The sequence below is a fragment of the Papaver somniferum genome, unplaced genomic scaffold (genome assembly GCF_003573695.1).
Source record: "Papaver somniferum cultivar HN1 unplaced genomic scaffold, ASM357369v1 unplaced-scaffold_139, whole genome shotgun sequence".
In the NCBI taxonomy this organism is placed as follows: Eukaryota; Viridiplantae; Streptophyta; class Magnoliopsida; order Ranunculales; family Papaveraceae; genus Papaver; species Papaver somniferum.
The window spans coordinates 2,179,100-2,202,873 of NW_020623156.1; the positions used below are offsets into that span (position 1 = coordinate 2,179,100).

General features: G+C 37.5%; 2 protein-coding genes across 2 annotated transcripts; one reads left to right on the forward strand and one right to left on the reverse strand.

Annotated features, from left to right (window-relative positions):
- The first annotated feature begins 3,979 nt into the window (after nucleotides 1-3,979).
- LOC113335250 (uncharacterized mitochondrial protein AtMg00810-like) lies at nucleotides 3,980-5,011 on the forward strand. The gene has a single exon (XM_026581358.1). It carries the CDS (start codon nucleotides 3,980-3,982, stop codon nucleotides 5,009-5,011), a length of 1,032 nt encoding a protein of 343 aa, XP_026437143.1.
- Nucleotides 5,012-5,909: 898 nt separating this feature from the next.
- On the reverse strand, nucleotides 5,910-7,952 carry LOC113335176 (fatty alcohol:caffeoyl-CoA acyltransferase-like). Its single transcript, XM_026581306.1, has 2 exons — nucleotides 7,387-7,952; nucleotides 5,910-7,007 (listed from the first exon to the last, which is right to left on the reverse strand). Exons 1-2 carry the CDS (start codon nucleotides 7,804-7,806, stop codon nucleotides 6,144-6,146), a joined length of 1,284 nt encoding a protein of 427 aa, XP_026437091.1. The 5' UTR covers nucleotides 7,807-7,952; the 3' UTR covers nucleotides 5,910-6,143.
- Nucleotides 7,953-23,774: the final 15,822 nt, after the last annotated feature.

Consider the following 23,774-nt stretch of genomic DNA (forward strand, 5'->3'; position numbering starts at 1 on the left):
AAAAAACAACTGGAAAAAGACAATACGACACAAAAAACTTAAAAACTTAACGGAAGTCAAGGCCCTGCCCCTCCCAATATAATTGAGAAAGCCAGGTCTACCATCTACATCACTCTGGCTTAAGGTAGCAGCAGACTTGGACATAATATCAGCTGAGAAAGTAACTTCAACAAAAGTGTGATTGAAAGCTAGATATTTCTGCAAACTTATTAGATTTATCAGTCCCTTGATAAATTTGTTCACGTATACATATTTACAGAAGTAAAGATAATATCAATCACTACCATTACTCAATGATCTAAACATGGAAAGAAGATTAGTACATGCAAGATAATACGTGATTGATGTCATGCAAAGAAGAATATGGAAAGAAGATCAATGCATGCAGAGAATATTATATGTGATTAAGAATATGTTGTAATTATATTTAATTCCTTTGATATATTTATAGTATTAGGATCTTTACTCTTGTTATGTAACAAAAATCAGTATATATACATAATAAAATCATCAACCTTCACATTGTTGTGTGAGAAACCAAAACCTGTGTTATCCAATTTTCTTTATGGTATCAGAGCTAGGTTAATTTTTTTCCCCTACAACATCATCATCATGACCAACGGAGGCGATGAATCTTCCCCTTCGACTGTCATTCCAGAGAAGGATACTGGTTTATTTCCTACCAGTCCCTATTATGTGCATCCTTCTGATAATCCCACATCAGTCATTTATTCTCCCTTGCTCACAAATGAAAACCACTGCACCTGGAGTCGAGGTATAATGAAGGCACTAAGTGCAAAAGGCAAACTAGGATACATTGATGGAACGGTATAAAAGCCAACTAATGCATTAGATCTCGCTCACTGGATGAGATGTGATGACTTAGTAGGTAGCTGGATCTCTAATTCCGTGGATCCAGAAATCCGTTCAAGTACTCATAACTTCCCCTCGGCATATGAACAATGGTTAGAAATCAAATCTCGTTTTTCTCATCATAATGCGTCAAAGTTATATGCTATCAAACAATATATTGCTTTCTTGAAACAAGAGAATCTGAGTGTTGCTATGTATTATACCCGGCTCAAATCACTCTGGGATCAGTTAGATGCTTTTCGACCCATTGAACCTTTTATATGCGGAGCGTGTAAGAATTATATGAGTCATCACAGTCAGGATCGCTCCATGGAGTTTTTGCAGGGTTTGCATGATAGGTTTTCAGCCCTGCGTAGTCAAATACTTCTTATGGAACCCATACCAACACCTGCGAAGATATATAACCATGTCAGGCAGGAAGAAGAACAACAAGGACTCAATTCTTCTTTCATTCCATCGGTGGACTCTGCTGCCCTGAATGTCTCTCGCAGCTTCGATCCTCCTCAGTCAAGGCCTTTTCAAAATCCTGGAAACAACAAACGACAGTGGCCCTTCTGTGACCACTGTAACAAACACGGTCACACTAAGCAGACCTGTTGGAAGCTTAACGGGTACCCAAAAGACTTTCCCAAGCCAAGGGATTCAGAACCTTCTGTGGTCGCTGCTATCACTCAAACCCCTGCTGTTGCACCAGCTATAAGCGCTGCCCAGTATGCACGCATGTTATCTCTACTTGAAGCTGATAATGATCGCACTAATGTAGCACCATATGCTCATTTTGCTGGTATGTCTCTTTCCTGTTCTAATGATATTTGGATTATTGACAGTGGGGCAACCCATCATATTTTTTCTTCCTTGTCTCTTTTTTCTTCTCATCTTGTGGTTAATAAACCACTCACTGTTCAGCTACCACATGGTACACATACATCTGTGACACACATTGGCACTGTGAATTTATCTCCTCATGTTCAATTGCTAAATGTATTTCATATTCCGAGTTTTAAGTTCAACTTAATCTCCGTTAGCAAACTAACCAGCACATCTAATTGCTATGTTCAGTTCTCATACGAATCTTGTGTGTTTCAGGATCGTCAAACCAACAAAGTGATTAGATGGAGTAAGCATGTGCAGGCCTATATCACTTTTGTTTTCAATCATTTTCTTTATCATTAGATGAAAATAAGCCTATTGATACATGGCATTGTCGTCTAGGACATCCGAGTGTGGATTGCTTTAAGTTTTTATCTCGTAATTTCCCTTTCATTAGTTCTTCATGTAGTCATGGTTGCGATGTGTGCCCTCGGGCTAAACAGACTCGTCTCAAGTTTAATAAAAGTATTTCTTTGTCTAAACATCCATTCCAATTGATTCATCCTGACATATGGGGACCGTTCTCAACTCCCTCTCTGACTGGTGCTAAATATTTTTTGACAATTGTGGATGATTATTCGCGCTGCACTTGGGTATTTTTGATGAAATCCAAGTCAGAAACTTTAAAATATCTTCATTATTTTTTCAACTTTGTTGTCAAACAGTTTGGTCGAAAGATCTCTACCATTTCATCTGGTAACAATTCGTTGATTATCCCTCAACTCCAGACTTTCCGGTCTGATACTGGATCCGAGTTCAAATCCAATGAACTACAATCATGGTTTCACCAACAAGGAATCTTACATCAAACTAATTGTGTGTATACTCCGTAACAAAATGGCATTGTTGAAAGGAAACACCGCCATTTGCTCAATGTAGCTAGAGCATTGCATTTTCAGGCTAATCTTCCACTTCGTTTTTGGGGTGAATGTGTACTTGATTCTACTTATATTATCAATAAGTTACCAACTCTTGTGTTGTCTCATAAGACTCACATGAAATGCTCCTGCATAAACAACCAGATTATTCATCCTTGTGTGTAATTGGCTGTCTTTGTTTTGCAAGAAACACTCGAATTTCTCACAAATTCGATCAACGTGCCAAGCCTGGCATCTTCATTGGTTATCCTTATGGTCAAAAGGGATACTCTATTTATGATCTAGAATCAAAATCCATATACACGTTCAGAGACGTTGTATTTCATGAGAATACTTTTCCTTTTCATGATGCTGTGAACAAACTCAATCCCACCTTTTCTGTACCTGTACAACAATCTGAGTACATTGATTTCGATCCAGTTTTTTCATCTCCATCTTCGCCTGTATTCTCCCCTGACAGTTCACGTCTGTCAGTTCCCAGACCTACCAATCCTGAAACTCAGGATTTCTCTCATTCTTGGATTCCACCTCATCCAATCTCTACGGCTCCAATTGGTTCCCACACTCAGGAGTCCTCTAACGTATATCCAACTCCACGTGGTTCTTCCACTCTGGACCCCTCCACTACATCATCAGCTCCACGTGTTTTTCCTAACTCTGACGAGTTTTCTAAACAAAGTTCAACAGACACTTCTGTCACACCAGTTGTGGTATCTCATGCACCATCATCATTACGTACTGATTCTTAACGTACTGTAATCTCGTCTCATCCTTCTGAGACTTCAAACTCTTCTGTGCTGCAAACACCATTTGTGAATCCTAGGCCAATTCGTTCCAGGAATCCGCCTAGATACTTGAAGGACTATCATTGTGCTTCAACAAGTTGTCCCTCTACATCAGTCCACCCCATGACTGATTATCTATCATTTGATACTTTCAATCCAACTCATAAAGCTTTTTTGGATGATGTTGTCCTCACAGCTGAAAAAAAATCCTTTTCCCAAGCCATTCAATGTCCTAAATGGCGCGCAGCTATGGCCAAAGAAATCCTTGCTTTACAAGCAAATAATACTTGGGTTGAGGTTGATTTACTACCTGGTAAGAAGAAAATTGGATGCAAGTGGGTCTTCAAAATCAAGTTTAATTCTGATGGCACCATTGAACGTTACAAGGCTCGACTTGTTTCAAAGGGTTACACTCAACAAGAAGGTATTGATTATTATGATACTTTTGTACCTGTTGCTAAGCTTGTCACTGTTCGTGTTTTATTGTCAATTGCAGCAATCAAAGGTTGGTCTCTCCATCAGTTGGATGTAAACAATGCATTTCTTCAAGGCGATTTGGATGAATAAATTTACATGAAAATACCTCATGGTTTAACTCGCAAAGGTGAGTCTAAAGTTTTTCGCCTTAATAAATCTCTCTATGGCCTTAAACAAGCCTCTAGGCAATGGTTTGCCAAACTTTCTTCGGTTTTGTTAGCTGAAGGCTTTACAAAATCTCTATGTGATAATTCTCTCTTCATATATCATCGGGGTTCTACCTCTATTTTCGTTCTTGTCTATGTTGACGATATCATCATCACTGGCACAGATGATAACTTCATTTGTTCTCTTAAGTCACGTTTTGCCTCTAATTTTTCCATTAAGGATCTAGGTCGGTTACAATATTTCTTAGGAATTGAAGTCTCTCGATCTCCTAAAGGTATTTTTCTCTGTCAAAGAAAATATGTCCTAGATATTCTAAAAGACTCAGGTCTCACTGGAGCTCGTGTTTCATCTTTTCCCATGGACACGCATATTAAATTGCTCCCTACAGATGGAAAAGATTTAACTGATCCAATCTCTTTTCGTCGTCTAATTGGTCGCCTTTTATATCTCACTGTCACTCGTCCTGATATTACATACGCGGTCAATTACTTAAGTCAATTTATGCAGCATCCACGTACAAATCATCTTGATGCTTCTCACCGTGTCCTTCATTATCTCAAAGGTACAATTGGACATGGTATTTTTCTCTCTTCTTCCAGTGTACTCTCATTACATGGATACACTGATTCGAATTGGGCAGGATGTCCAATTACTAGACGATCTACTACAGGCTATTTTGTTTCCATAGGTTTTAGTCCTATTTCATGGAAATCAAAGAAACAACCCACTGTTGCTCGCTCTTCCGCTGAAGCTGAATATCGTTCCATGGATAATCTTACGGCTGAACTTCAATGGTTACGTTATCTTTTCAAGGACTTGCATATTCCTTGTCCTTTACCTATCACCATCTCCTGTGATAATGAAGCTGCAATTCACATTGCCCAAAATCCTGTTTTCCACGAACGTACGAAACACATAGAAATTGATTGTTACTTTGCCAAAATATCTCCCATCTTCTGATCAACTCGCTGATGTTTTCACCAATCCACTAGGAGCACAACAATTTGGGCGGCTGGTTGGCAAGTTGGGCGTCCATTCAGGCTCTCCCGCTCCAACTTGAGGGGGGGTATTAGATTTATCAGTCCCTTGATAAATTTGTTCACGTATACATATTTACAGAAAGAAAGATAATATCAATCACTACCATTACTCAATGATCTAAACATGGACAGAATATTAGTACATGCAATCTAAACATAGAAGGAAGATTAGTACATGCAAGATATGATTGATGTCATGCAAAGAAGAATATGGAAAGAAGATCAATGCATGCAGAGAAGATTATATGTGATTAAGAATATGTTGTAATTATATTTAATTCCTTTGATATATTTATAGTATTAGGATCTTTACTCTTGTTATGTAACAACAATCAGTATATATACATAATAAAATCATCAACCTTCACAATGTTGTGTGAGAAACCAAAACCTATGTTACCCAATTTTCTTTAAAACTTCATATTCACTGACCTAAACATCAGTGTTTTATTATTTCGTTTCCTTTCGTCTTGAAGCCAACTTCTCTATGTTCCTTCCATCATGAGTACTAGTTGGCTTAACTCCAGAAGTACTTCAATTTTAAATAAACTTCCTACTTCTGTCTTACCAGTGTTACTCTCTCTCTTTGGGGGTTATCCTGGCTTTGGTTCTATGACCTTACTGATCATGTTTTCTGGGAATTGGTGTAAAGACAATAAAATGAACTTTTCATAAATCAAAACCTCGTCTGTTTCAACTAGCTAGTAAATAAACAACAATGTAATAAAATGTCATTTTGATTCATAAGGACAAAACTTAAGAGAAAAGTTAAGAAAATTGCCTAAATGATCACATTCGCAATAGTATGCTCACAGACATTAAAATCCTTAGGAAATGGAAAAAAAAATAAAAATAAACTAAAGACATGACAGAATTTCTATATTGTGAATAATACGTCCTCCGTTTTACAAAAAGTGGGCCTTCATTTTTCTAATGTTGCATATTGGAATGGAGAATTTTAAATATAGTTGGCTTCTCCATCCGAACGCTCATCCCTGATCTTCTTTCCTTCAAACTTCAAGCCACCAACACTAGTCAACTTTGTCATCTTTCTAAATAAAATCATTCATCATGTAATATTCAAATTTGTGCAGAATATTCTTAGGTACCGAAACAAGAACTTTTGCGGTATTATTATCACTGATGGACGGTACAAACACACACCAAGCCTCACTAGCCAATTGACTCATATGTAAAGGCTTACCTTCACCAAAATCCAATTCATGGAACCCCAGCATTCTCCAATCAGATATAACCAATGTTGTTGACATGACAGGTTGTACTTTTTTCTCTTCGATAATATCAATCACAGATCTCACATAATCATTAGATCGTACTCTTCTTTTAGCATTCTGAATTAGTTCTACAATATGGTTCGTTTTAGCAGTCACTAATTTTTCAACTGTCGTTTCAACACATGCTAGTACGAAACCGTTGCCGTAATACCCTTTTGGCAAATTTGGTTCTATGCTTGTCTTCATGATAGTTGGAATGAAGAGTTTGATTTTAAGTGACGAAGGTAGATTTAGGGCTTTTATATAACAGTGCCAGACGTGTGAAGCTAGTGCTTCAAATGTGGTGCATTCTAGAGAGGGTTCACATGAATTTTTGAGATGTTGGATATGTGATTGTGTAATGGTTAAGCAACTAGGAGCCAATGTTTGAGATTGAAGATATGTAGGAATATCAAAATCTTGAGTAATGTCTGTGAATTCAGGATGATCCAAGGGTACTTGTAGAGGGTTTCTAGGTTTCAACATTTCCCGGTTGTGGATAGGGGGAACCGGAAGATCCATGTTGGGGTTAGCATGTATGTATGCCCAATCATGCAGAAATTTTGATCCACCAACACCATCGGCCATGCAGTGATATATGGTGATGCACATCAACATTCCTCCACAGCTTAGATATGTAACCTACATTGGAGATATTCTAATTAGTGAATTATTAAATTATGCAAGATATTGTCTGTTGAGAATGGTCTCAATATTACTCATAATTAGATTAAATTATGTCGAGACTTGAAAAAAAAATTATTTGCTAGCACGTAGCATTTTTTTGATTTAACAGGATCACAACCGACCAACGGAAAATATGAACGACATATGGCATTTGAGTTGCCATCGACTACTTTTACAGTAGTCGGTCAATAAAGTATTTTTTCGGTAAACTACCAGGTGACTAAAAGTTTCAATTTTCGTAGAGTAACATAGTTAAATATTTTTTTTATTGAATTTGCTACTCTATCATCGAAACATCTAGTATTTGAAAAATATTCGAGACAGAAATTCATACCTGAATCATAAGAGGAGGAATATCGCTTTGAGCCTCAACTTTAAACAAGAGCTTATCCTTCCAGGCCGTATTAAGCCACGTACTGTCTTTTAAAAACTCATCAACGGTAAAATCCATGAACCCTTCAACAAGTAAAGCACCTTTACCATTACAATCAACTTCAAGTCTATCTTCATCATCCGCACAATTTCTAACCCTTCCAGCTAATGGATAGTAATGAAAAAGAATTTTAGAAAGGGAAGATTTTAAATCTTCAATAGGTGTTGATTTTCTATAAACACACAGGAGTTCGTAATGATACCTTAGAAAATCCAGATTGTCTATGTTAGAGAGATATAATGAACATTTTGGAGTTGGTTTTTCAGGGCAGATTAGAACTGGTTGGGATTTGTGGACGCAAACTGGTAGTTCATCAGACATCCTTGTTGTTGTTAATGGGAGATCAAAGCACAGCAGACAATGAGAACGTGTTGATGAGATTAAAGTTAAAGGAAGGCGATTGAGAGAGATATTTGATATTTTAAAGAAATTTCTATGTGCATTACAGGCTGAGATGCATGCATGATACGCTGTATATATCTATCTTAATTAAGTTCTTGATATATTAGTTGCAAATTTATCATCTTGCTATATAAGTTGCAAGTGCAATGACAAAGAACATGAATATGCATTTAAGTATCTAATTACGCTACCAAATAAAGAGAATCTCGCAAGGACGAAAAGATTTGCAGGAGCATTTAATGGGATCATTTTTTAGTAAAATCCATTTATGATTCTTCATGCGCGCACTAGTCTGATCAGAGGCCATCCACACAGATGGCATATAATCATTTCCTTATCATCTATGGCAATTGCACTGACAAATTTGACAAAACGCATTCAACTATATTGCATCACAAAAATTGCACTAATATACATTACCCTTGGAGCAGATCTATCATATAAAGAGATAGATATAGGGAGACAGCTAGCCGGGGAGAAAGGATTAATAGCGCGTTTGGATACACGTCCGGAAGTAACTTTTTGACTTCTAAAAATTAAAAAAAAAAAAATTAGTTTAGGTGTCAAATTTCAAAATATTTCTAGAAGCAAAAAAGTCGACTTCTTGTGAAGCAAAATATCATGGTTTCTGACTTCTGCTTCAAACTTCTACTTCTGCAGAAGCAAAAATCAGAAGCATATTTGTATTCAAAAGCGCTATAAGAGATATTGAGATGGATATGCAGCAAAAGCAACATAACAACCATGGTGATGAGTCAATGTTAGAATTTAAACTAGTCGGTCATGCGAATTTCGTAAGAACAAATCCAAAAGAGATAGATTTGGAGTCAAGAAGTTCTACCATATCGAGTCTGGTGTGGTGATGTAATCAATAGTGCTCAGCGTTTTTCACTCGGACTTGGCATGCCAATTGTTGCAAAATCTGATCTCTCTACAGAAAATATGGTGCATGTTTCTTAACTTCTCCAATTAGGTGATCTTAACTTAGTTTTCCCTGCTCTTTACTCTCCTTTGATAGGGGAAAATCCAATTGGCACTACTATTGCTTCCATTCCTACTTTTAACCATTGTGCGGCTCGATCTTTTTTTTTCTGAATCTGCATTCAACACCAGCATTTCATACGGTTCCAAGGCGTCATCTCCTCCTATACAAATCAACAATGGGTACTCATTAGAGGTTGAACTCTATGGGGATGTTGTTCGACGTTATATTAGCATCAAGAACGCAAGTTCTAATATGATTTTCCTGTCTTCTTTTAAAGGTATGCACAAGGTAGTTAATACCGCGTATCGGTATCGTATCGGTCAGGTCTTATACGCCTATACAAATGATAATATCTGTTTTTACAGGCGATACATCATTTATATAGATTTGTAAATAATTATAAAACCATAGTAAAAAATAATAAGAATCATATACATATCTCAAATTTCCAAAATACAAGGTGGTTTATTAGTACTTCTCCAATGGTCATTGTGTGTGTTTCCTATGTGGCAACACAAATAAGACATCATCAATCTATTTTTCCTTAAAATTAGGGAGAGAAAAAAATCCATCTCCAACAGTATTGCATGTAACATCTTCTTTTAATTAGTATAAATTTTATTTTCCATAATTAAGATTTTATTAGAGTTAAAAATAGTTAGTTAATATATTAAAGTCAATTCAATTAAGTAAAAGCTGACTAGGATGGTAGAGAATTTAGACATTCACCTTGACAATGTCTACCCAAAGTCATCTATACATTGGTTTAAGACATCAGAGTTGGAGAATGATTTTAGAAAAAATGGATGTGTATCCTCGGTGGATTTTGACATTTATCTCCACACACATGCCATTAGAGAATCTCTTAGCCAACGTTGTGATTGTTGTCCCATTATGCCAGTAAATCTTTTTTTTTTATCATTCATATTTATCTTTTATATTTATTCGCCTTGCAATCGAAATATGGTTTCCATCTTGTATTCTACCATATAGTCATTGATTTTATATTATAAATATATTTGGGCTTTTTACCTTCTCCAATTGACATTGTACTTGTCTGTAAAGACTAGATGCATGTTGATGAAAAATTTATTCACGAAACCGATATTATCGATGTACAAGTAAAACCGATATATCGGTCTGTACCGGCCTGTACAACCGATAATATCATTTCGTCTTTGTATAGCCGATATTTTCGATATCATATAGGTATTTTCCGATATCCGATAAAAACCTATAATATCAACCTGTACAACCGATATTGACTACCTTGGTCAAAGTTATCTAAGTAATTTAACTAGCCTTAGAATACCCCTTATCAATCTACACTAATTAGAGTACTAATTTTGTATGCCTCAAAAAAACTTTGGGTATGTTTCAAAACAACCTTCTGTCTTAGTGACCTTAACCTAAATTTCTGTTTAAGCGTTGATAGACACATTTTTGTGTCTAATTTGATCTCAATACTATATATTGTTGGCACTCGATTTTGTACTAATTTTGTTATTTTATGTATTTGTAGGTATTTTTTGGAAATAAATATTTTTGGAAAATTCGGCTCGAAAAGTTGATTTTGGCCCCCGGAGGACAAGTGTTATTCGGACTCTCGCTTTTGGATAAGGGGTAACCTAATTACTAAGGGGCACCCCCAGGTCACCCCCAAGGCAGCTGCTATTCGCACCCCAGTTCTGGTTAGGGGGAGGACACCCTTTCTTCACGATTCAAAAAATGGCGGGAAAATCTTATGCCATGCACACTTCACTGGCAGTTTAGGGTTCGATCTTGTGTGAGCTTTGAGCGAGATTCAATCGCTGGAAATGATTGGGATGGACCTAATATAGCCTAACAGGCTTGGTACAATGAATTGGATTGAAAAACTTGGGCCAGAAATCCGAGTTTGGAAGTAAACAGGGGACCGAGATATTTTTAATTACGGAAGCTGTGTGAAGATTGGGAGAAGATATTTGGGAAGATATTCTCTCATGATATTATACGAACAATTTAAGACAATCCAGAGACGCGTAGAAGAGTTAAACAGGGAAGAAAATCCCATATCCTGCATGAAATACAAAGAAAATATTCCCGACGTTAATGTAGATTTCGGGGAGTTATTGTGAAGATTTGAAGGCATTAAACAGTATATAAAGGCTCTTTGGGTCTACTAGAGAGGGTGTCGAGAGTTTTGGGGAGGTTTGGAGGCGAGCAGAGAGGCGCAGGAGGAGTTGCAGAGAAGTTACCTGCTGCTGCTGCCATTAACACGCCTGAAGAACACGAAGAACGGACCTGCCAGAGCAGTCGTTCTTAAACAGTGACAGCGACAGCGGCTCGTGGGTCGTAGTGTGGGTCTTAAAACGCTACAACAACAGTTTATCTTTTTATCGTTCTTCCTTTTGTAACGGTGAACAGCGCCTTTGCAACAGTTATTTCTGTTGCAATTTTTCTGTTCACTTGTTTTACTCCCTTTAATCAACTTTTTGAGCATAATACGTGTATTTTGAGATTATGATTAATATGAGGAGCTAAACCCCAACACTGGGGTGATGGAGAAAGCCTTATTTCACACTTGGGTAATTATATTTAATTCTTCTCATGACTTTTGCACTAATTTTAATTGAAATTATGATTTGAAAAAATTAGTTGTCATTTGATTTGATGCGGCATGCTTAGCTTAGATGATTTGATGCCTCATGCTTAACATTTACATCTAATATTTGGAGAATTTATCTTGGCAAAAATAAGAGTCAATATATTTTATATATTTACTGATCTATAATTGTTAAAAGAATCATTATTTGAACCTTAAGAAATGAATTCGGTGGAATCCTAAACCCCAGTACCTCTTGCACCATTGTTAATATCTTTGTGTATATAATTTTTATTAAATCTAAAAAAATCTGCTTTCACAAGTCTGAAAAGAACCCTATTTTATAACCACTATTACTACAACCCCACGAAAAATCTTTAATCATTTTGGCGCCGCCGACGCGGATTTGTGCTTAGGTAGAATTTTTAGGTTTTTTTTTTATTATTTGTTCCTTTTTACTTTGTCTTTTTGTCTTTGATTTACAGGTTCGAAGTGGAGCACCAAGGACTTGGAGAGGGAAAAGCTTAAAGCGAAAAGCGAAAAGAAAAAAAAAAGGACAATTTTAGGATTTAGTTTTTAATTTTTAAATTTTTAATTTTTTTAGAGTGTGTGAGGAAAACTGTAATTTTTATTTTTTTTTATTTATTTTGGACTTTGGACTTTAAACAATTGGACTTTATTTTTTTAACCCTACGGAAGGGTATTATTAATAAAAAAAAAAAATTATATAAACTGTGTGCAGGGAAGGACGACGATTACTATATCGTCTCGGCCCCTCGGGTTCGCACACGGCATAGGAGTCGTGGCCCGAGTCGACGACAACGGTTCATCGCCCGTCTGGTACGGGAGGTAAGTCCAATCGAAACACCCGCGAATCTCCTGCAAGTGGGTTACTGTCTGCCTTAAGGTGATAATTGTTTGAGGACGAACCAGACTGTCTTTATTTTCCTAGTAAAGGGCAAGGCCTGGCCTAAACAAGATAAGGGTTCGGATTTCATCACCGTTCTCTTCTTGCCCGCCTTAGGAAAACGAAACCGAACGCGAACTTAAGCTTAAAATTTGGAATAGAACGAGACCGATAGGGTAACGAGCTTAATAGGAAACTCGTTCGAAAAATATTGGTTGCTCTTTAAGCACACTCCAAAGTTCATGATGGTTTCTGTGAGTTGAATGCGTGACTGCGCCGCCTTGTGATAGCGGTGAGGCCTTGGGTATCAAAGCTCTACTAAGCTTCCCTCGCCTCTATTCAACTTACGTTGACTCAGATTGATTCCAGAGGGGTTTGCTCAAATTGCAACGAATTCCCTTTCGAAAGATAGAAGCTGGTCTAGAAACAATCTAAGTGGAGCCATCATGCTTTTTGTTTGCTAGAAATCTTTAGGTTTGTTTTGGTGGAGTCGAGTCGGCCTTGTTTGTGATTGTGTAGAATTCCCTTGCAATTAAGAATGTCGAACTGGTATGATAGAAGCCAATACAATGAGTATCGACCTGAATTTGAATATGGACATCATCAGTTTTATGACCATGGCGGGAATAGTAGTTGGGAACGCCAACCTTTTCAAGGTTATGGTTCATACCATAGTGAGCCCAATTACTATCCACACACGAGTTGGTCTTACGAGCAAGAAAATCAGGAATATTATAGTACTAGTCATGCGTTTTTGGAAAATTACTTAAAAACTAGTCCTGATTATGACATTTCTAAACCTGTTCAATCACTAGAAGAAACCTACCAACAAATTCGAAGGGAGTATGAACGTGCAGTTAGTTCAAGAGAAGAGAGTACACAACGGTCTAAGATATTCAATGAGACTTGTGAAAGTATAAGTGTTACGCTCAGTGAAATTCAAGCACGTTTAGAGGCAGAAAATGAACAGTTAGCTAATGCTGCTCGAAATAATCTAAATTTCCAAAATAGTGTTTCCAATTCTACCCTTGATATCAATAGTGATTATTTGCCCAATCTAGAGGACGAGGTTAGAATAAAAGACACTACTTATTTAGATAAGGTTCAATCATCTTTTTACTATTATGATGATGAGGATAGTAGTAATGAAGAATCTGAAATATGTAGGCATAGTGATCAGGAATCTATTAATCCAATTGAGCTTTATAATGATATTATTTCTAGTTCAAATCCAAATAATTTTTATGATTATTCACCTATTCAAAAGGACGAGGATTTGATTAGGGATACCACCGTTTTAGACGATGTAGTTTTTCCTTTTGATTACGAAGCCGATAGTGGTTTAGAGGAACGGGTTTATTCCGAAAATGCTGTTTTAGAGTCTAGCGACTTAGAAACAATAGTATTAGATGAAGAAGATATACCCGTAGAGATGAGTAAAGATGCACTACCTGATAATAACTTAGAAGAATCTCTTGAATATTTTAAGGACTCTGAAGATACGGAAATTCAAGAAATAATTAGAGGTCTTTCTAGAGACACTGAAAACTCTAAGTTTGGGGGTGATTATCACCTTCCTAGTGCCTTACCTTTAACTCTTAGAAAGGTCCCTCACTTGGGACTTGACTTATGTGCCTCAACCATTTTACAAGATTACCTTCATACTCGTTTTCCCGAACCTAATGATGTCCAGGAAGAAGTTCAGTCGTTAGAAACCCATCCTCTGGTTGATGTGGTTTGCCTAGGCTATGATACCCAGATTGACTTTGTTTTCCCACCAAATATTTTTCTTCCAACTGTGGGAACGTTTATATTCCAAATGTGTCGAATATTAAGTTGTGAGACTAGACCTAAATGCTTTAGGAAATTAGAATCGACACATTTGCTTAAGAATGACCACTACTCTCACTGTGGTCAATTATATAAGTCAAACCTGATTGACTTAAAGGATCCTCAGTTATTTAGGTTATTATTATTTTGTGATTCTAAGTTCTTATTTGAGTTTTTCCAGACTCTAGGACCTAATAATTTGGATCCAACCTATGAGGAAATGCATCCGAGGAAAATATTTTATTTAGACCCTTTCATAGAACCTGAACCGCAATTAGATATAAATATCTTAATCAGGAAACTAGATAAGGGCATGTTATTCTTGTTCACTTTCTTGGGTTATTGTAGTTTCCTTTGGTCAGCTCTTTTTCATTTTGAAGACCCACAATTATTTCGACTGTTACTTTATGGTTCGAGTTGACTAATCCTTTCCTAAGTCTGGCTGAAGACTTTAAACTTAGCACTTCTTGGGAGGTAACCCAATATTCTTGTAACACGGTAATATCCTTTCTTAACTCTTTTGCTTCAAATAGTAACAGTTTCTCCTTGTTCATGCTTTTAGTTTCATCTTTAGAACATTGAGGACAATGTTAGATTTAAGTTTGGGGGTATGGGAGAAACTTTTTAGTTGCAATAAATAAACTCCAGAGCCTAGAAATTTACGCCTATTAAGGATAGCACTAACCAATCTAAGTGGATGGAAACATTTTTGTTTTAGGAGCTGAGGAACCAATCTGACTAGATGGAAACATCTATAGAGTCTATTCATAAAAGCACAGAGCTCAGGTGTTAGAAACAACATGATAGTTTTGCCATATCTCGTCGAGTCCTTTTCACCTTCTATTTTTAGTTTTCTTTTATTTCAAGTGATTTGGTGGGGCACACGATTCAAGTTGTTACCTTTGCTAGGGTGAAATAGAGTGACTGAGTTACCTTTTTAAAAAAAAAAAAAAAAAAAAAAAAAAGACCGGACCAGTTAGACCAATCGGAATAAGTATTAACACTTGGATAGCAATATGCGTGTGTTCTCCCTGTTTCCGTCGCCTAAGCAAGCGTGGAATGCAGGACCCGTGGGAACTATCGTGTAATCTGCTGACAAGAAGCATGCGCTTGGATCAAAAAGATCTATTCATGTCGTTAAGTTAAAAAAAAAAAAAGAGTGAATTGTTATGTGTAGTCAACTGCTGGTTCCCTTGTATTTGCCAGTTTGTTGATCTAGATTTAAGTTATTGACCACTGGTTCCCTTGTATATGCCAGTGTGTTAATATTAGTCAGACCGGTATCTCAGTCATTTAGGTTAGGTTCACCTTGGCAGAGGCCTTCAGACAGATATGGGAAACACCGTTCACTTTTCAACCATCTACAATTTTCTTTTTCCATCTTCTTAATCTTTTCATGTGATTAGTCTGACTCCGAGTATGATGTCCATCGTGAAACTATCTTAGTAGAGCTCTGTCACTTATATGAATTTTAGTATGCTTGAGTGCAAACTCGTATACAGCAATTGGAATTTCGCGTCAGGGTACTTCCTCCTGTAATTAATAAGTATGCCAACCAAGGAGGTTCTTTAGTGATTTCCAAGATTTTTCGTAGATAGCTAGGGTCTGGAGTATTGGTTTTTGTGGGTACACCTCTGATAAACCCACCCGAGATTAACTCGGTCACTTTTCAAGAATAAATTTTGCTCGAGGACTAGCAAATAATAAGTTTGGGGGTATTTGATAGACACATTTTTGTGTCTAATTTGATCTCAATACTATATATTGTTGGCACTCGATTTTGTATTAATTTTGTTATTTTATGTATTTGTAGGTATTTTTTGGAAATAAATATTTTTGGAAAATTCGGCTCGAAAAGTTGATTTTGGCCCCCGGAGGACAAGTGTTATTCGGACTCTCGCTTTTGGATAAGGGGTAACCTAATTACTAAGGGGAACCCCCAGGTCACCCCCAAGGCAGCTGCTATTCGCACCCCAGTTCTGGTTAGGGGGAGGACACCCTTTCTTCACGATTCAAAAAATGGCGGGAAAATCTTATGCCATGCACACTTCACTGGCAGTTTAGGGTTCGATCTTGTGTGGGCTTTGAGCGAGATTCAATCGCTGGAAATGATTGGGATGGACCTAATATATCCTAACAGGCTTGGTACAATGAATTGGATTGAAAAACTTGGGCCAGAAATCCGAGTTTGGAAGTAAACAGGGGACCGAGATATTTTTAATTACGGAAGCTGTGTGAAGATTGGGAGAAGATATTTGGGAAGATATTCTCTCATGATATTATACGAACAATTTAAGACAATCCAGAGACGCGTAGAAGAGTTAAACAGGGAAGAAAATCCCATATCCTGCATGAAATACAAAGAAAATATTCCCAACGTTAATGTAGATTTCGGGGAGTTATTGTGAAGATTTGAAGGCATTAAACAGTATATAAAGGCTCTTTGGGTCTACTAGAGAGGGTGTCGAGAGTTTTGGGGAGGTTTGGAGGCGAGCAGAGAGGCGCAGGAGGAGTTGCAGAGAAGTTACCTGCTGCTGCTGCTGCCATTAACACGCCTGAAGAACACGAAGAACGGACCTGCCAGAGCAGTCGTTCTTAAACAGTGACAGCGACAGCGGCTCGTGGGTCGTAGTGTGGGTCTTAAAACGCTACAACAACAGTTTATCTTTTTATCGTTCTTCCTTTTGTAACGGTGAACAGCGCCTTTGCAACAGTTATTTCTGTTGCAATTTTTCTGTTCACTTGTTTTACTCCCTTTAATCAACTTTTTGAGCTTAATACGTGTATTTTGAGATTATGATTAATATGAGGAGCTAAATCCCAACACTGGGGTGATGGAGAAAGCCTTATTTCACACTTGGGTAATTATATTTAATTCTTCTCATGACTTTTGCACTAATTTTAATTGAAATTATGATTTGAAAAAATTAGTTGTCATTTGATTTGATGCGGCATGCTTAGCTTAGATGATTTGATGCCTCATGCTTAACATTTACATCTAATATTTGGAGAATTTATCTTGGCAAAAATAAGAGTCAATATATTTTATATATTTACTGAGCTATAATTGTTAAAAGAATCATTATTTGAACCTTAAGAAATGAATTCGGTGGAATCCTAAACCCCAGTACCTCTTGCACCATTGTTAATATCTTTGTGTATATAATTTTTATAAATCTAAAAATCCATTACCTTCACAAGTCCGAGAGTTTGAACCTTTATTACTACAACCACACGAAAAATCTTTTATCAAGCGTGGGCCAGTGTATTTCTTTCATGTGAGGGTTTCTTACATGTCTATTGTCTAATGTAAGGAGCATTCCTTAGTTCGGAGTTTGTACCTTGTATTTAATATTTCATTAATACAAAAGTTTAACCGAGCAAAAAAAGAAAAAAAGAACACCCACATATGGATGGTTTGTTCTTTTCTTAGATGAAAATCACATTCCAATTTATTCAGACCAAAATAGTGATTACATAATCTCTTATAAAATTATCAAAAACACCAAAATACAAGGTAGGTTGAAGTCAACACAAATAACGAAGTTGATTATAAATAATTATTATCTTCGCCCACAAGACGTACTAACAAAAATGGAATATTTTGCAAAAAAATTTATAGATCCTCTTAGAATTCCATGGGCCATCTATCCCAGAAAACTGACTTGTAAGGATAGGGTACCCCAGTATATTAACCTCAAAACCTGGGTTGTCGTAGATGATGTGAGACTATTTAACACCTTTCTCAACGACTAGGGAAACAAAGACGAAATGTCATCGAAGACACCACATGCACAACAACATAATAGAAAAACATACACAAGTATCGCCAAGTGGATCTTCCTCTGATACCATCATAGAAATCCATGAGAATAACTATCCTCGAAAAAGAGGTTATTCACGGTCTATTAACCATACATCCTAACTAGATTGTCTTAGGCTGTGTGGGATTTTTTTTTCGTGTGTAACCCAGGGAGGGTCTTGTTTGACCCCCGACTCTGTGTGAGGGGAGATATTAAGTATAGTCCACATCGCCAAGATTTCTCGGATTTGTTGGTGTATATTTCTTGGACAACTGTAACCTTGTAAGCCGATTTTCGAGGTTAATTAGTCCCACGGACATTAACATAATATTGTTATGACCCAGTAATGATATTAATTGTTAGTCTGTGTATGGCCCAGTAAGGGTCTAATTGTTTGGATCTCGACTCTACACGGATGCGTTAAGTATAATTCCACATTGCTTGGATATGTGAAGTGTACATGTCTTAGACACTCTGATTTTCAAGGTTAATTAGGCTCATGGACTTTAACAAACCTAAATGCCTTCAACCCCTCTTGTTTAAGATGAATACAAAGTAAAAATCGAGCATAATGTTTGATATTCTTAATGAATTGGGAATAACAAGCCAAGAAACACCATGAAGATTTGAAATAATTGCAATTATAATGAAGAGAAAACCGTCGTAAATACGAATATAAGATCGCTCAAATAGCGGGGAAATATGTCAATACATAGACAAAAAAATAAAACAAAATCTAATAACATAGATTTAAGGGATAATTTGTGTTTTCTCCTCTCGAAAGATCACTAATATGCATCACTCCCCATAAAAAGATTTAATTAGGGATACCTCCCAACGTTACTTTGTCCATCCAATTACAGTTAACTGACTCAGTAATAGTGCACGCATGGAAAGGAAAAAAATAGGTGTGAGATACCAAGAATAGTAATAGAAACCTTTGTCCAAATGATTTAAAAATATATATTGGGTGTGCCAGTTAGACAGAGTCCTGGCATGTGATGCGTCCGGTCCCCAAGAAACCCCACCTAGGGTGTGGTCTCGTAACGAAGAGCCTCATTGGCGAAGGGACATGAGATCACGACAACACTGATTGTCGGCATAACCGTACGTGAGGATCCAAACTGTATCAGTTAGGGGTTATCTTCCTCTAAAGGGTAGTCAGGGGAATATAAAGTGATGACACCCTCCACTAGGGAGTTGTACAAAGCCAAAGAAGACAATTTCATGTGGCTTTTTAATCACGTGAGTACATTAGGAATGTCGTATTGTCACACTGAATATCAAGGAAAATAAAAATAAATAAAAATACTATGATAAGGCCAGATGAATGGCCAATGACTCGAAAGAGCACATAGAACTGCGATATCTTCGACATTGGTTAGGTCTATGAAAACAATGCTCAAAACGAGTAATCAAATATCAACGACCTCACCCTCAGAAAATGATAATAATAATGATGACCCTGAGGCAACGGTAAGACCTACAAAACGGGGAGAGGAAATATAAGACCTTAACTAGGAGGAAAAATAAGACCTCAAATTTGATAAAGCGAGATCAAGGGACTATCACTCAACAGAAGTGTGTTGGCATCTGTGATCTCGTCGACAAGATTGGGTCATTGAAACATTACTCAAAAAGGGTAATCAAATATCAATGATCTCTCCCTAAAGAATGAAATGCAAAATAACTATGAAATGCAGAAAAATGCAGGAATTATGCTATAAGAAAGAGAATACGATGTACAATGTACAATGAAGCAAACAACAAATAAAATAGTCATGAGAAATATAATTCAAAAATATCTCCTCCACTGAAGGAAAAGAACATAGGCAAGTATGGAAATGCAAAATCAGGTTACGTATTCATTACCTTTTCAGTCAGATATATTTTTCAAATTTCTCATCGAGCCATCGCATAACAGAAACAATCCTAATATACCGCGTATACAAAGAGATGAATATCAATATTATCGCAGAAAGAAGTAAGTATGATATGTCGCACATATAATGCGATGAATCTGCTAAATATTATAGTTATAGCGATATTTTCTGAATCTAACATATCGTACTGGTAGTGCGATAAATCAAACGTATTATGATATATATATATATATATCATGATTACAATGTTTTCGAGAAGCAGGTAAATGATCAGAAGACGAAGCAAATTAAACAAAAGTTGATTGTATAAAAGATAATAAAAAATGCCCCCAAAGCTAGGGAGCGCCCAGATATTATCCAACACATAATAATCCAAAATATACAAGTAAAAATTGGAGATCAAGAAAAAACCAAGAATGATGGATTATCGTTGTAAAACGCGGATTTAATCTTTAGAGATATCATCATCATTATGCTCATCACTGCTGGATCCACCTTCAAAACTGGTGTCCTTCTCATCAGAACTGACCTCCGCATACTCATCTTCCGGATCAAGTACTTTTAGATTTTATAGCTCTTTCTCAAATTGCTGGCACCGCTCCTTCAGACTTTGCTAAGCACATCTCTAGGAATTCCTCCCAAGCCTCTATTTTTTCCTCATGAGTTTTGCAGCCAAAGACTTCAGATATTGTTTATCTGGTCTCTCGGAGTTCTTCTCGAGTTCAATCTGTGACAACTGATTGTTGAGATAGATAAGTTGCCGTGAATACGAAGCCTTGTCGGACTGAGCGGTGGTTAGGTCCTGTTGCGTGTGAAGAAGCTTTCTCTTTAAGTGGGCCAACTCTACTTCAAGGTTTTGCTCGTGTTCTGCAATAAAGAAAAGAAAGTAATAAAACTCGAGGATAAAATAAATGAGCATATAAAATTCAAATTTAGAATAGAAGCTAAGAGCAACCACAGTCACGACTAAATTTGCGACTAAATTTAGGGACTATACCCAAATTTGGTCCGAAAGCATAGCACAGCGGGATGGACCATAGGTATATTTAGTATGGAAAATTAGGATTTGAGACTAAATGTAGTCGTCAACCCAGACTAGATCAACATATAGTGGGGCGTAAGTATTGAGAGCATGTGTGTTTAGGCGGGAGTATAATGATTGTTTCATTTTGGGTGTGAGTATAATTAACGTACGAGAGTGGAGCGGAGATAAAATAAGCGTCTGAATGAGGCGCACTTATAAACTCCGCCAGGAAATATATATGCAATACATTGTGAGGCGCTAATATAATGTTCGCTTGGTGTGGGGCGATGTTTCAATTTCTCCTGGTGTAAATCACACACCACTACATGAAGCTAATAACTCCGCCCCTCAACAGGCGTGCTTTCTATCTCCGTGTCGCATATGGCGTGGGTAATAAATACGCCTCACATTAAGCGGCCACAATACCTGCGTCCCATTCACACGGATACAATACATACGCCTCACCGTCAAGTGCTCATAATATGTGCGTCCAGCTTAAAGCGTTGTTTTAAGGTCCGCCAGACTAAATTTTAGTCGTTTTCCATTGCGGTTCACCTCAAAAAAAACCATTTTTTTTTAGATTTTAGTATGGCATTTGGTCTTTAGTCCCCCTCATGACTGTGGTTGCTCTGAGGCAGCCCAGTTGTGAACTACCTTTGTGACGGGCCGGAAAATTTCTCCTTTGGCGCGTTTCCCCGCAGGCCGCAACTTCTCCGGTGCGCCATGACGAAGCCACGGTCTGGGCCTTAAAGCTGGGAAAATGCATGTCCATTTGCCCTTGCAGGAATGCTCGTGGAGCACGATGTCGCTAACTTAGCTTCCACACCGTTCCAAACTTACCCTTGTCTCCTAAAGGGTCATGGGCCATAATGCCAACGCGAATGCATATTGCATGCATCTCTAGCTCTGCCTCATGTAGGGAATTCATCACTGAATTTCCTATCTAGCTGACCGACCGTCATAACGCCAAGTCTTATCCAGGCGTAATACTTGGACTATAGAATAGGTCGCACTAAGCCCTTGTCATTCCTACCTTATCTCGATTATCAACTCTCCGTAGCTTGATAGGAAGTATGAGAATCCACTTGATGGTATGCAACCGAGCCTCATCAATCATGACCACAATCATCTCTTTCATCGAACTACCGAGCTTAGATGATACGAGGGGCCAACGTGCTGGACCGGCAATGCTGCAACTCATTGCGGCTGCCTACGTACCCTTCCCTACTCTATAGGGATCAAGCACAGACCGTAGTTCATCATCGAAGGGATAAAAGCTTAACCAACTCGTTTGCAAGGCCATAGACTAGGAAAAATGGTAAGGGCCTGGTCCGTAGGCCATTCCGTCAAAGATGCACAATGATCATGCATCATCGGGTCCGCGATATGGCATAGTGATGCCTAAGCATCAAATGCCCTACTGCTAAGGCTACGCAACTATAAATGAGACTTAGGCATCATTTATACTCCTTTGTCTAAGCTATGAAGCTTACTTAGTACATAGTCCGCATATGCACCTTCAACTCACCACCCCTCCCTATATATGTCTTAATGGAATATCTACAAGTATGGAAAGGGGAGGAGATTGACATGCCTGCTTCACTATTCATCGCAATGAATGCGTGCAATGATTGTGTACTACTCGATCTGCCAACCTTCTATGTCTGATGCACAATGAATGTGCACTACTCGTTCTGCCAGCCTTCTATGTCCTGATGCACAATGATTGTGCACTACTCGTTCTGCCAGCCTTTTATGTCTTGATGCACAATGATTGTACGGTATTGGCTCTAGGCCAATAACTTTCGTAATGCGCAATGATTACGCTGCAAACTCAATGCCACCTACCCAACTGGCCTAATGCATCATGATGATGCGAGATTTGGCTCTTGGCCAAATGTCACTCATAATGCGCCATTTTGGCGCGGTATTGGCCTTAAGCCAATCTACCTCTTGTCGAGCAACGGAAGCTTTGAATGAAGCTTCATCTAGAACAATGGCGCATCTTTTAGCATGCGCCATGCTAAAAAACACGGGGTGTTACAACCTTCCTTCTCCTCAAGAGCCAATCTAAGATTTTCTTCAGAAAACTCTTTTGAACTAGCAAATTCAACCATCTTGATCTGAGCATCCTCAATTTTGGAAAAAGACTAGTCAAATGAATCTCCAACCTCACCTTTTATATGAGAAATCCTATGAGAACTATCAGCGACAAGGGATTTATTTTGATTTGTCAAAGTATGCATGAAAATCCTTAATTGATAATTTTCTTCTTTTTAGGTTCTTAGTTTCTCAAAAACCTCACCTTTACTCTCAAGAATTTTATTCTTCTCGGCAATCATTTCTTTCCTTCCTTCTTTAAAATCAGCAATTTCAATCTTTTTAGTGCGAAGAAGATTTCTTAGAGTATCGCACACCTTAGACAATTTATCATAATCAGTGGTAAATGTCGACTTTAAATACTCAACTTGGTTGGATAAATTATACTTATCTTTCGTCAAAGTGCGAACTTCGTATGCCAAATTCATGTTTAATTCTTCAGTATTTTCTAATTCATCTGGAAAATGATCAACTTGAGTTACCATATTCTCTATCTTCCTCCTCAAAAAGGAATCCTCAACACTTGATTCGTTGACGCGATCATTCAATTTAGCATGCTCAGAGTTGAAGACTTCAACTTGTCTCAGGAGATTCACATCCTCTGCTGATAAGTCCTCGATTTTGTATTGAAGCTCTTTGACAGAATATGGCGAAAAAGTATTCATTGATAATTTGTTATCATATTAAGACAATACAAGGAAGTACTCCTTTATATAGAGGAGTTTGTTTGAAAGACAAGAAAGAACAGTACCTTATCACTAGGAAATCAAA

Coding starts and splice junctions, on each gene's coding strand:
- LOC113335250 (XM_026581358.1), top strand. CDS start 3,980: ATGAAAATACCTCATGGTTTAACTCGCAAAGGTGAGTCTAAAGTTTTT.
- LOC113335176 (XM_026581306.1), bottom strand. CDS start 7,806: ATGTCTGATGAACTACCAGTTTGCGTCCACAAATCCCAACCAGTTCTA. Junction 7,008..7,386: donor TTCCTCCTCTTATGATTCAG/GTATGAATTTCT, acceptor TCTCCAATGTAG/GTTACATATCTAAGCTGTGG.